Source organism: Malaclemys terrapin, chromosome 9, assembly GCF_027887155.1.
Source record: "Malaclemys terrapin pileata isolate rMalTer1 chromosome 9, rMalTer1.hap1, whole genome shotgun sequence".
Taxonomy (NCBI): Eukaryota; Metazoa; Chordata; order Testudines; family Emydidae; genus Malaclemys; species Malaclemys terrapin.
This window is the reverse complement of record NC_071513.1, coordinates 103,416,167-103,430,149: the sequence shown is the minus strand read 5'-3', so window position 1 is coordinate 103,430,149 and position 13,983 is coordinate 103,416,167. Positions and strand designations below refer to the sequence as shown.

At 50.4% G+C, this 13,983-nt stretch overlaps 1 protein-coding gene across 2 annotated transcripts in view; it reads right to left on the bottom strand.

Moving 5' to 3' along the window:
• The window catches only part of CCDC50 (coiled-coil domain containing 50), a 56,255-nt gene that overhangs the window by 30,734 nt on the left and 11,538 nt on the right, over positions 1-13,983 (bottom strand). For both annotated transcript variants that reach the window (XM_054038855.1, XM_054038856.1), the window contains exons 2-3: positions 2,793-2,855; positions 1,557-1,686 (exon numbers count right to left, since the gene is read on the bottom strand). In XM_054038855.1, the coding sequence (XP_053894830.1) occupies positions 1,557-1,686; positions 2,793-2,855 (193 nt within the window). The remainder of the gene's footprint in view (positions 1-1,556; positions 1,687-2,792; positions 2,856-13,983) is intronic.

Sequence of the window (13,983 nt, the reverse complement as noted above, 5' to 3'; positions counted from 1 at the left end):
TAGCTCTGGCAAATAATTGGAACAGGGTAGTGTGGCACAAAGAGAAAGGGTGGGGAAGAGATCAAATCAATTTAAAATGGTCCCTTTAACAGATGCTTCGTGGGATGGGGAGCAATCCCGTGAAACCCAAAATTACATACCAGCTCAGGGTGGGTGGGTGTGGGTGTCCTTGCATTTATCTTCCCCCAGTTCTTCCTAACTTTGGAAATCTAGGATTTAAAAAACCCTCAGAAAGCTAGGATAGTCAAATATTGATTTCTTAAGAGATTGTCCGCTCCTGCTTCCTTACTCCCCAGTCCCCTTCCAATGGGAAATCCTCCAGGTTTAGCTGTGGTGGTGAAGTCGTTCTCTAGACTGGAAAGAGGCAGCAGGAGCTCACAGAGGATTAAGAAAGCGAGATCCCATTGCACACCCATCACGTCCCCGGCCTTGCACATCTCTTCTGGCAGAGAGGCTAGAGTACAGGAGTGGAACTGCGGCGGACGTGATGCTTTTCCAACCTTTAGCAGGAAGCTTCAGCCGTTCTGCCAGCAGAGCAGCTCGCTGGGTCCCAACAGCATCAAAAGCTGCTGAGAAACGGGGCTAGTCGGCAAATAAGGATGTTCGCTGCAGACGGTAACATGAACCTCATGCGCACACACACGCTCAGGCAATTTACATGTTCAGAGTAGGTAGCGGCTAGAAAAATAAGTATGTATTTTATACACACATACATTCACTCTTCCTTCGCCTCTATTCAGCCAAAGTGATTTAGGGACATCAAAACCGAGAGGGTGAACAGGGAGTTAAACGCTTAGGTCAGAGAGTGATTTATGTTCGTCCAGGCACGAAGTGAAACCCTTGCTTTCCTCGGAGAGATTTTTATCTAAGATTAAGGAAAACAAGAGAAAAAAAAAAATCAAGTCTCCATGGGAGAGGGCGAGTCGCCTCTGAAACATACTGCATCACAAAACAGCGTCTGCCTCCACAAACTCCTAAAACCTGACGGCATAGTGCAGAGGGAGCAAAGTCAGAAGATCCACTACTCAGTAGCACACACACTCCCGATGGGAACATGCCGATATCGGCAACTCTTATAACAGGGGGATTCAGCACAATACATGGCCTTTTTGTAGCCCTTTATATGCTCGAAGCTACGCCAAACATTCGCCACCAGTGACGGGGGTGACTAAGTTTCCCCACTTCACAGACAGGCCAAATGAGACAAAGGAAAATGACCTGCCCGAGGCCAGGGGGTGAATCAGATGGCAGAGCCAAGATTAGAACCCACAACCACAGCTGGGTGAAATTTTTCGGCGGGAAAACGTTTTTCAACCATACAAAGCAGATCCGAGTGGACTAACCACGCTACCTGCCATAAGCTAGGGATCCAGTGAGAGCTTACAGACACTGATTTGTATTCCGTACAGCGGAGAGAGGAACAGGAGCACAAGAAGAGCAAAAAGGTGGACTGCCCCTGGCACGGACTCTGTTTGCTAATGATCAGCTGAGAACAGCAGCTCAGAGGGCAGCGACCCTGTGAAACAAGCGCTTGCGCGACTCCACCCCCCACTCACATGTCTTTGTAGCGCTTCTGGATTTGGGCCCGTGCTTTCAGATCCTCCTCTTCCTGCAGCTGCTTGGCCACCTGCAGGTCATGTTGCACCAGGCGGTTGCGCTGAACGTTTGTTGCCAAGTGATGTTCAACTGGAAAGAAACGGAAGAGGAATGTCAGTATCAACACTGGTATGTAAATGGACAGGCGGGCTTCAAAGAGGGTGTGCTTTGCATCAGGGAAATGCCAGGCAGCACCTGAAATGATGGGAGGGGTTCTCCCGCGGGCGTAGGTAATTCACCTCCTTGAGAGGGTGTAGCTAGGTCAATGGAAGAATTCCATCCGTCTATACCGAGGGTTCAGTTGGCTTAACTATGTCGCTCAGGTGTGGGGGTCGATGTAACTTTTTAGCATAGACCCGGCCTAAGTAAAGGGAAGCAGGTTTTGAACTGGGACAGCCTCAATTCATTACAGTGCCTTTTTACCATACTGAAAGGGCTACTTATGTCCATTCCAAAATGAGATCTGCTCATCTTAGGGTTCGCCACAGAGCTCAACACGATCCTTATTAGATTAACCTCTTCATTTTCACTACAGAAGAAATTGTAAACAGCCATAACGTGATTGGCTCGCTAAAGTCATTCCTGCCCCAAACTCAGCGCTGCAACGAGCGACTAAGTAACAGATAAAGCAACTGGACAGCATCGAGGTAAAAAGGACGACCAAGGTTTCCAGGACCCAGCCTGAGACATCTTAAAGAGGCCTGATTTTCAAAGGACAGGTGCTCAACACTTCTGAAAATCAGACTCCTTTAAGGGGCCTCAGGCTGGTCACCTAAAACTTGAGGCTTCTGAACTCCTTAGGCACTTTTGAAAATCTGGGCCAATATTTTAAAAACAAAAACACACCACTGGTGTAAAGTTTTACCAGAACCACCTTAAAGAGATTTAGAACCAAAGAGATCACTTCACCCACCACTCAAATGCAGCCATCGCTGGGGTTTAGCATGGCAGCTGTTTAACAGTGCGCAGCAATTGTTAACGGTAGGAAGAATAATCTGATTCCAATTCAAAGTAGCGTTTTTGTTAGCAACACTGATCTCGTAAGGGGGTAGAACACCCAACAACAAAACATGTAAATCCCTTCTAGAAAACCCACCGTTGCTCCAGTGACTTTTCTGCCCTCTGCTTCCCTGTCTCTGCACTTTGGACCCTGCTGGGACAGAGTCAATGCAAACCGACAGACACGAGGCACTTACTCTCCTGCTCCTGCAGGCTGTGAGCGAGGGTGTGATCCTCCAGCACGGCGAAGTCTCGGCACACTGCGTGGGGGAAGGAGAGCGGCAGAGGGTCAATGCCAGGAACACAAAGGGTTCAGGAGCATGGGGAAGACAAACAGTTGCGAATAAATCGGAGAGAATCTCCCCCACCCCCACCTTCTGAACTTTCCTTTCCCACTCAGTGAGTAGTTTTAGCATGCACTTCCTTCTCTTGTCCTCACCTTCAGCCCCTATCCAGTCCCCTGCCTGCATCTCTGCTCACGTTTCTTATGACGTCCTGCCCTGCCCAGGCTTTCAACACAGCCAGCTCCAAGCATTCAAGAACCATGAGATAGATGCAAAAAGGGAGATTCATCGCGCTCTTTGTATTGGTCTTCTGGCTTTGCACCTTTTGGGGGGTCACATGTGCAAACTTGTTCTCTGCAACCATGTGCTAAAAGCTGAGATTCTGTTGCGTTCACTTACCTTCAGCGTTCAAAGGCTTAAGACAAACAACGAACGCGTGAGACTCACCATAAAACCACGAAATGTACAAGGGGTAAGGTCAGGCTAATGTCCACTGGTGACTCCTTGGAACTGACTGGGTGGGGTCCAACCACGTGGCATTAATTGATTATTTTCGCTCAGTGCCCCAGAGGAGGGCAGGAAACAGTAATAATAAACAGCCCTCTCCAAGTCAGTGAGAATATGCTCTTTATTAGGGTTACCATACGTCCTCTTTTTCCCGGACATGTCCGGCTTTTCGGCAGTCAAACCCCCGTCCGGGGGGAATTGCCAAAGAGCCGAACATGTCCGGGAAAATGGCGGCTCTGCTCTTCCCCGACTCTTCGGCTCTGTTTAAGAGCCGGGCTGCCCGAGCGCTACCGGCTTCGGGCAGCCCCCGTGCCTCCGGACCCTGCACCGCCGGAGCCCGGGAGGGGAAGTGCCTGGCTGGGGGCGCAGGGTCCGGAGGCATAGGAGCTGCCCAAAGCCCGAGCGCTACCGGCTTCACGGTTTGCCGGACAGCCTCCAGACCCTGCGCCCCCGGCTGGGCGCTTCCCCTCCCGGGCTCCAGCTGCGCTGGGGAAGCGCTGGCTGGGGGCGCAGGGTCTGGGGGCTGCCCGGGAAACCGTGATGCTGGTAGCACTGGGGCAGCCCTTTCCTCCTGGCTGGGAGTGGGAGGGAGGAGGGGGCGGAGTTAGGGCGGGGAAGGGGCGGAGTTGGGGCAGGGCTAGGGGTGGGAAATGGGCGGGGCCAGGGCCCGTGGAGGGTCCTCTTTTTTTATTTATGAGATATGGTAACCCTATCTTTATGCACACTCAGTGTCAACAGACCTTTCCTACTGTAGCACCCAGTTGATCAATTGTGGGGATTCTTGCCCACAGGCAGAGGGGAGTATCTAATCCCCTTTGCACAGACATCTCAGACCACACCTGTGCCTATGTGGTAGGACGGATTTATACTGGGAAGGGTTGGAGCCTGGCGGGGCTGGCCTTAGGGGTGGGTCACCTGGGTGACTGCCCGGGGCGCCGGTAATCTAGGGGGCACGGTGTGGCAGTGTAGAGGTGCGCACTGCCAGTGCACAACCAGAAACTGCTCCCGGCTGGCCGGGGAGTGCTGTAGATTTCTCCCTGCTCCCTCCCAGCCGAGGAACATGGGGAGGGGAAGAAGTGACGCACAGATACTGCTCAACCTCCCCCCCTCCCCCCGCAAGTTTCTCCATGTCCCCCAGGGGTGCAGGGGTTAGGGATGAAGGGTTGAGGACATGAGGGACCAGGGGAGCCCACAGGGGCTAGGAGCGCTAAAATAAATTCACTCAGGGTGCCATTTTCCCCTAAGGCCGGCCCTGCCTGGCTCCAACTCTCCAACCCTGTGGGGAGGTTTGTTGGTTTGTTTACAAAAACTCAACATTGTCTGTGGAAAAAATTGACAGAAAAGATTGGGGGGGGGGGCGGCGAGAGAGTGAAAGGGTTGAAGAATTTAAGATTTCAGCAGGAAAAAACCAACCCATTTTCCAACCAGCTGTACTCAGCACCCTGAAGGATCAGGCCTAGGAGCGCAGGCTCCCATGGAAAACAACGGCAAAACTTTCAGTAAGTGCAGGATCAGGTCCTTAGCACAAGAATAAGACAGCTCTCAGTATAAATTCTTTAAAAAGGAACTAAGAATGGCCTGAAGACAAACTAAACAGGAAGAGGTTCACTCCGCCTCCCTCCGGCTCCAGTCTGGGAGGAACATGTTTTGCATGTCACAGCTTTGGAAATGCCTGACACTTTCACACTTCGAATTTCAAAGAGATGCTATTTCCACAGCATGGGAAAACACTAGGGTTTATTTTTAACTTGTTATGCTAGCCAGCAGAGTAGTAACACACACTCTTTCTCTCATACACACACACACACACACACACACTTCATTCTCTCCATAGTATGTATGTGCCAACATCTGTATGAACTGAAAATAAACTGACTTGTGCCCCCAACCATGCAAAACATGGGCCCAATCCTGCAGGTCTTCCATGCACTGGGTATCAATCCAGATTAGTGGGAGTTACATGCAAGACAGCTTGCAAAATCAAGGAGAGAGAATTATAATACTTTGATTTTTCTGACAGGCCAATGCGATGGACAGTAAGACGCAGAAGAGGAATCTCTTATATTTATATAGTGCTACCATTCCAAGGAATCATAACTATAGCTGGGGAAAACGTTTTCAGTGAATAGCAAATTTTCCAGAAGATGCATTTTTCAGGGCTTTTTCCGAAACTACACAGAATTCTATCCAAATTTATGAGAAAGTTTCAGATGAAAAAAAGAACAAAAATATTAAAACGAACAGTTTGTTTCAGCCATGTAGATATGAAAAGCTTTGATTTTCATTTTGAAACTTAGCTTAATTTAAAGGATGCAAAATACCTGAACAAAAAATGTAAAACTGGGGGGGAAATTAAAATATTAAAAAAAAGTGTGTCATTTGGGGTTGAACAAACACATTTTGTTAGATTCAAAAGGGTGAGACAGCCCTCCCCAGAAAAATCAGTTTTGGTTTTAACCGAATTATTTTTCATTTCATCCTCTGAACTGAAGAAAAGTCAATCATTCACACAGCAATAACCACAGCAAACTTTCTAAACCGCTTCGCCCGACACTGCAATGCTGTCACTTCCCGGGTGGAAGTGGCCACTGCTTCCCGAGGATAGCAACAGTTCAGAATAGTTTTGAAGAGGAAGTGGTACACACCTAGTACCACAAGGGGACAGGAATAGTTTGGCTGGATGTTTCATCTGTAAGCCAAATCCAGCCAGGGGTGCTAGAACTAGGGGTGCTTCTGCACCCCTGGCTTGAAGTAGTAACAACAAACATCAAATACAGAGTGGGCTTTGGATCAGGCCCTGAGTAAGAGTGAGAGCCAGGTGACGAGGACAAGGGTTACAGCAGTAAGATCCCACGGTGACTCACTTTACATGTATTCCACTCTGGATGATTCAATTATGGATTTTTTTTTATAGCAGTAACAAAAATGAAGGAAGATGATACAAAAACACTGACTAATGTTAACTGCCCACAGGAAACAAGTCATGTATAAATAAACAAAATCTTTCTCTAGCTTCCCAGTTGGCCAGCTGACTGCAAAAAGCACAGTACAATCTCGACTGGCAACGGATGCGCAGGGGAGGCCCAGGACTGGAATAGCAGGGGCTGTGTGTGTAGGAGGAAGCGAACCCTGCACAATCGGTCAGCTCAGTCCCTCATTTTCATATGCACTAAATATACATTAAATTCACAAGCATCTGCAAAGCAGCAATCCTGCAGCACTGAACCATCTATCCGAGGATTTCCAAGCACTTCACAAACACTAGAGAAATAAGCCACATAGCTTTAGTCTATTCATTACACAATTGGGTAAATTATTTAGTCTGCAGAAGAGAAGAGTGAGAGGGGATTTGATAGCTGCCTTCAACTACCTGAAAGGGGGTTCCAAAGAGGATGGATCTAGACTGTTCTCAGGGGTGGCAGATGACAGAACAAGGAGTAATGGTCTCAAGTTGCAGTGGGGGAGGTCTAGGTTGGATAATAGGAAAAACTATTTCACTGGGAGGGTGGTGAAGCATTGGAATGGGTACCTAGGAAGGTGGTGGAATCTCCATCCTTAGAGGTTTTTAATGACCGGCTTGACAAAGCCCTGGCTAGGATGATTTAGTTGGAAATTGGTCTTGCTTTGAGCAGGGGGTTGGAGTAGATGACCTCCAGAGGTCCCTTCCAACCCTGATAGTCTATGAAATCAAGAGACAGAACAAATAAAAACAGGCCCAAGTCTTTAGTCCTATGCTCTATAGATCCTTATACCACAATCATCACCGTAAGCAGTGTTGCCAACTCTCACGATAATTAGTGTTTTCCTTAAAGCCCCAGCTCCTGGAGTCAAGTAGATGTGATGATTTCAGCCTTGTTTCTTAAAGAAAAAGTAAGTTTCCAACCCTCGTGGCTGTGGAGAAAGCTTCAAAACGTGACCCCAGTGCACCCTAAAGGATCAAAAAGCAGAAGGCAAATAACAAGAACCCCAAATCTATTATTATTACATAATCTCAGGATTTGAGGTGAGCCTGACTCCCGATTTTTGAACATTTGGGGTAGTATCGGAGTGTTTTTCCATAGCACAGTGAGCAACGCAACTCTCACCTATAATATGTTGCCTCATCCTCTCCCCAGGGGAGTCTTTTGTTTTGGATTTTATTTTAAATCAATCTCTCACTCACACCACTATGTGTTTATGTTAGAGAAGGTAAGTCGAAGAATTGCACCTTGCACTGGGAGCTAAAGGTGGTGAGATTTGCGATGGCCCTTTTTTTGCGGCGGGGGGGGGGGGGAGGACAGGGAGAAGAGAGGGGGAAGTGGAGTTGGTCCACAGGCTGTGTGGAGTTGGTGGAAGTGGAGTTGGTCCACAGGGAGTGGCTCCTGAGAAAACTCTCCCCCCTGCACGGATGAGTTTTCTCCTTACTGTAGAAAGTTCCATTGTGCCAGAGGAATGAAGTTGTTGACCACGGCTTTAGCTGATTTTTTGTATCCCCTGGGCCTAGGCCAGGGGCAATGGATTCTTCTTAAAAGTGGGGGGGAGGGGGGAACCACAAGGCCCCGTCCCCTCCATGGCCCTGTCCCACCCTTTCTCTTTCCCCCAAGCCCTGACCCCAGCCAAGCCGGAAGCTGTAGCCCGGCCGGGGACCCTGGGCACCTCCCCCTGCCCATTGCAGGTGGAGGGTCCACAGCTCCCCACACTGCTCTTACCCCAACCGGGTTCCGGTTCCGGCCTGGCGGCGAGGCCTCAGGAGCCAAAGAGCCAGAGTTGGGTCGGGGTAAGAGACGCCCAGGCAGCTGTGGGGAGCCACGGACCCTCCACCTGCCCTGGGCAGGGACACAGACCAGGGACTGTTCTCAGACCCCCCACCTCGGGCAGGTGTGGAGTTTGCAGCTTCTCACAGCTGCCTGGCCTCCCTGGATCACTCTTATTAGGGCCAGGCTCCAGCTTCCAGCCTGGCTGGGGGGCAGGTCTGAGGGGGGGATGAAGAGGGGAAGAGGGCCAGGCCCTCAAAAGACAGAGGGCCATGGCCCCTTGCCCTCTCTGTTCCGGCGCCCCTGACCTAGGCCATAGAGTACCTTGAAGATAAAGACAGACCCTGAACTTGACTCAGCATTCTTGGAGAAGCCAGTGCAAAGAGCAGAAGGCAGGTGTGATGTGCTCACAGTAGCTTGTGTTGCTGGGGAGAAGCACTGCAGCTCTCTGTACCTCTTGGAGTACCTCCAAAGTGTTAACAGCCGGTCACTGAGCACAGCTTTACGAAGTAAGCCATGCATACCAGGAGGAGAGCGACAGATAGCCTTGTACAATAGCCTTGTATTTGCTCAAGCAAGCATTTGGACTCAGTCTTGCAGCACTAAAGAATCCACTTGGCCATAGATGCAACGCGCGCATCTGCTCTTCTAAACCCGCTATCTGACCGCGCGAGTACAGTTCTCCCTCTGGGCGGCCAAAGCTGCTGGCTGCACCCGAGGAAGCCTTTTGCCATCGTCAGATACCAGTCTGGGTTGGACGCTGCTGTAACTCGCTGCGTACTTTATTGCCAAGGTCCCATCGTGGAAAGTAAGACGGAAGGGCAAGTACTCCCGATGGGCCAGACGCCGAACAGCTGCGACTCCCACTGAAGCTAGGAAGAATTGCAGGTGCACAGCACCCGTCAGGATTTGGCCCTGTGTCACTGGAAAGAAGTCAATATGACAGCAACGGTCAATAGGCTCAAGAAAACCCACACCGCCTTCGCTATGGACACGCGTCGTGTTAAGGGGCAAATACAAGGGACTGGTTCCCTGTCCCGTTCTCAGTCCACACCTGGCCCTTTGAAATTAAGCTCTTCAACCTCAGCCTGTGCAACTAAATCTATATGCAATGCCCTCCTGGTTACATGTGATTTGTGCGGCAGCCGGACACCATTCTAGCTGAGATGGCGTGACCCAAGGGGTAAGGGAGAAGCTCACTCTTCCATCTCTGCAATCAAACCTAAATCAAAGAAATCCCATGTCCTTAAGTTACATGCGTTAAGAAAGAAAACAGATTAATGCCTGTTCCATATCATGAATTAACTGGACTTCACCTCTTTAGACCCACACTGGGGGCTATGAGACAGTCGTAGAAGCAGCAGGGACGCAAGCAGAGATGCTCTAACTGGCAAGTTCGCATTATGCTTTGTCGGACAACAGGTTTGCTCTCCTCCAAATAAGCCGGCTTTGCCGGAGCAGGGGGCTAGGCCATGCTAAACACTTCCCACCCAGCTGGGAGAGACAGAGATGCCAGTGTAGGAATCTCAGATGCTCCCTTTAGCTCCCACAGCGGCAGGAAGTGTCTTCATGGGAGAGACCTCAGAGACGCTGCTGGAACAGGCAGCAAAGATGCCACCCCCACAAAGGACAAAGCAAAGGTGTTCAGGATGAATCCGCCCTGCTGCAGGGGTCACACAATGGACTGATCGCCACCTAGGCCCCATGTACAGGTTTTCTAGAACGGTGTGAATGAAACCGTAAATGCGGAGACCCTCCTGAAACGGGACAGCATTGCACAGCGCCTGTGGTTTATTACCGCATCCCTGGAGTCACCGCTGAGATCCCAACCTGCCAAAGGGCAAAGACAAACCAAAGGCATGAAACACATACCAATTTAAATGACACTTCAGCATTTGTAGCTTTCCCCTGTTACCTCATCTTCTTAAGTCAGCACTTCCAATGCCAGTTCGCAGCAGAGAAAATGAGAGAACCACAGAGTCAGCAGGGGGCACCGGCAAATTTAGGTCTACCTATTATTTATTTATATAAACACAACAAAGAAAGAGCAAAAGTAAAGTGCAGGGGAGAGCACAGTGTGTGTTTGTCCCCTCTGTACCATGCTGCACCAAACGGCAGCTGCCTTAATAGGTCCAATACACTGACAACAAGAGCAGCTCCCTGTGTTACACACAGCTTCACATGCCACACGAATGCCCTGAAGTCTCAAACCCTATAGCTCCGTCCATCTAATAGGCCACGTAAGCTACTGGACTCTTTCTGCTGTGTTCCGAGTTATCGCCCATTTCTACAGCCAAGGGATTGTTCAGCCTCCCCCCAGACATTTCTTTTAGCATGTACCAAAATCTAGTTTTTTTCCTACCATTTTCCATCAGCTGTTCCAGTCACAAAACAAACTCTGTTTACGAAACACAGGAGCTGCTAGCAAGTCAGAGTCACGCTTGGTGTGGAACATCTGCATTTCTAGAATCTCAAAGCCTGAGCAGGGAGTAGAGAAGGGACAAGACAAAGCCGTTTAGTCAGCTAAAAAACCCAACAGAACTGTCACATTGTTGACAAGTTAGGCCGAGAGCGGCAGGTGCACTCAGCTCCAGCCCAACGGGTTTGGAAGGAGGCTGAGTTATTCGAAAACTCTCCTGAAAGGCTCTTTTCCAATTTGGGTAACTTCTCTGAAGGCTGCAAATTGCTTCCTTGAATCACGGAGTTAAATGTGACTCAGACGACACTGATCAGAGATAACCAAGAAAGAGCCAGATGGCAGTTTCCAGAGGACTGACGTTCACCCCCAAACCATGTGTGAAACTGCTCTGCAAGACACTTGCACTGATCTCACATCCTCCCTCCCCCTTGCACAGATAAGATCCTAGGGCTGGCCCGAACAAGCACCTCTTTAGGTTGCCCATAACAACTAGGGTGACCAGATGTCCCGATTTTATAGGGACAGTCCCAATTTTTGGGTCTTTTTCTTATATAGGTGCCTATTACCTCCCACCCCCTGTCCCGATTTTTCACACTTGCTGTCTGGTCACCCTAATAACAACCCTAGAAGTTTGAACTTGGGTTCTACAGATGACGTTAAGACCCTTTTTGTTTCACGCAGTCCATGCAGGGGCATGAAATCAGGAAAGTGCTGCCGAGAGAGGAATTCAGCTTTGGGAGGAGCCAGGTACAGTATGGAAGGCAGGGTTGGGCATGAGACTAATACTTTTCCTTCTTTGCCTTCCGGCCCAGGGCCATGGAATTTAAAGACCTAGCTGCTCAGGTTTTCGAAAGTGACTTGTGATTTGGGGTACTTCTGTTTTGGGATGCCCAATTTGAGGCACCTTAAAAGGAGCCAGATTCTCCAGGACCGGGTGCTCAGTGCTTGTTGAAAATCAGTCCCCCCCTAAGGACAGTCCACCAAAGTCACTAGACCCTCTTGAAAATCCTGAATAGCGCCTCTTAGCGCGGAAGTGGGAAATGGTTCCAACCCCCAAGAGCTTACAACTTAACTTCACCCAAGATGCAATGGAGGGGGTACAAGAACACAGGTGGGTGGGGAAGGAGGATACAGGAACAAGATTATAATTACTCGGGAAACCTCCTGCATGATGAGGTGGGAGACCCCAGCCAGCCCACCCAGGAGAAAGTTTTTGAGGAGTCATCTTTGGATTATACCGGAAGAAAGCTGCCCCCATCACTAACTGCAGCAGGCCTTTTGCAAGGTTGGATTTTTTGGTATTGTATTCTCACTAGTGCCTGATCCAGCCCACGCAGAACTCAATGCCCAAACTCCCATTCACGTCAGCGACTCAGGATCAGGCCCCCAACGCATTATACTAAACCAATCAGGGATACAGCAGAGCACAGAGACGGTCTCCGAGGAGTCTAGGTTATTGTTGCCTTGCACGCCAGTGCAGATCAGAATTGGTAACATTTTACATCCCCTCTGCACTACGCGAGGCGCAGGGAGGAGTGAATTGGGCACCTTGTGTACTGACCCCAGCTCTAGGAAATCTGAGAGCCACACAGTTCCTACGGAAAGCAACAGGAGTTGAGGATGCTGAACACCAAATAGCCTGTGGCTCATTACATGTACAAAACGATCCTTCAAAAATGTCACCTGGAGATGATTAAGCAGCCTTTTTTCCTTCAGGGGATTAGCTCTGCACGACTTGGTGCCCACTGCCTCCCTTTAGACTTTCATTTAAAGTGAGTGAGTGCAGAATCAGGCCCTTCACAAAGAGAATCAGGTCACTTCTGTATGCACCCCGGTCTATGTTACACACAGCACTAGGAACAGCTGCACGCCCTGAAGATTGGACAGCCACAGAGCTAATATCTCACTAAATATTTGCACTCTTTGGGGGCATTTATTTCCTGTGTGCATGTTGTATTCTGGTGCATTTGTTTTCCTACATTAACTCGCTTTCTCTTCAGCTTTTCAAGTGATGTGCCACGCCAGGGACACGCTGGATTTCCCTGACAGGCTGCGCGTCTCATTTCTGCTAACTCCAAAAACAAATTCCTCACTCAAATTGACGCTTTCTCTTCAAATCTGTCAGTCTCCCGCAGTGGCTCCAGTGCAACACTCTGAAGAGACGGGGCGTGCATCTTGCCTGCTTCGCTAGCATTTTGAAGCTCTCGACCGTGCAGCATGGTGAAGGGGCTCGTATGGCCGCTCAGCAGAGAGATGCGCAGACAGATGTAAAGGGGACTGGGAAAGAGTTCGGTGGATAACGTGAAGTGTCAGTTCTCCCAACAGGTCACCACTGGCTCAATCCTTAGAGATAAAACTTAGAAAACAACATAATGGCAGGACTGACTGAACGAGAGAGCTCTCTATGCTCCTCTGGGAAAGATTATGGACTCCATGCTGAGCGCTTCTTCGCTGACTTCAGTAACGTCATTACAGATGACACAGACCCCGCTCTTGTGAGTCTGGACAAGAGTTTGAGCTGTGTGGATGGATACGAAAGCCCATATGTTAGAGATATTATGGGGCCAGAACTGGCGAGATTTAGACATACCCTGGAGTGAGGGCCTAGCGTGAGGCCAGAGTCGAAGATGAAACCTGGGTTCTGAGACGGAGTGCGATTGTCTGCAGCGGAGGAGGGCAAACTACGGCCCGTGGGCCACATCTGGCCTGTGGGACCATCCTGCCCAGCCCTTGAGCTCCTGGCCAAGGAGGCTAGCCCCCGGCCCCTCCCCTGCTGTCTCCCTCCCCTGCAGCCTCAGCTTGCTGTGCCGCCAGCGCTCTGGGCGGCGAGGCTGTGAGCTCCTGCTGGGCAGTGCGGCACGGTAAGGGAGCAGGGATGGGGGGGTTGGATTAAGGGGCAAGCGGTCCTGGGGGGCAGTCAGGGGACAGGGAGCGGTGGGATGGGGGAGGGTGGTCAGGGGATGGGGAACGGGGGAGTTGGATAGGCGTGGGAATCCCGTGGGGGCTGTCAGGGGGCGGGGGTATGGATAGAGGGCGGGGAGTCAGGAAACGGGGGCTTGGATGGGGGTGGGGTCTCAGGGAGGTGGTTAGGGGTGGGGGGTTCCAGGAGGGAGCGGTCAGGGGACAAGGAGCAGGGGGGTTGGATGGGTTGGGGGTCTTGAGGGGGGCAGTCAGGGGGTGGGAACTGGGAAGGGGCAGATGGGGGGCGGAGGTTTGGGGAGGCACAACCTTCCCTACCTGGCCCTCCATACAGTTTTGGAACCCCAAAAAAGTTTGCCCACTCCTGGTCTACAGAGTTGGAGAAAGGACGTAGGAGGCAGGGCTTGGGCCAGAGGGAGAATTAGGTGCTCGGGTTTAGCCACATGGAGGTTGAGCTGACAGCTAGACAGTCACAAGGAAGCGGTGTCAGGGATACAAGCAAAGATTTGACTTTGGATGGAAGGAG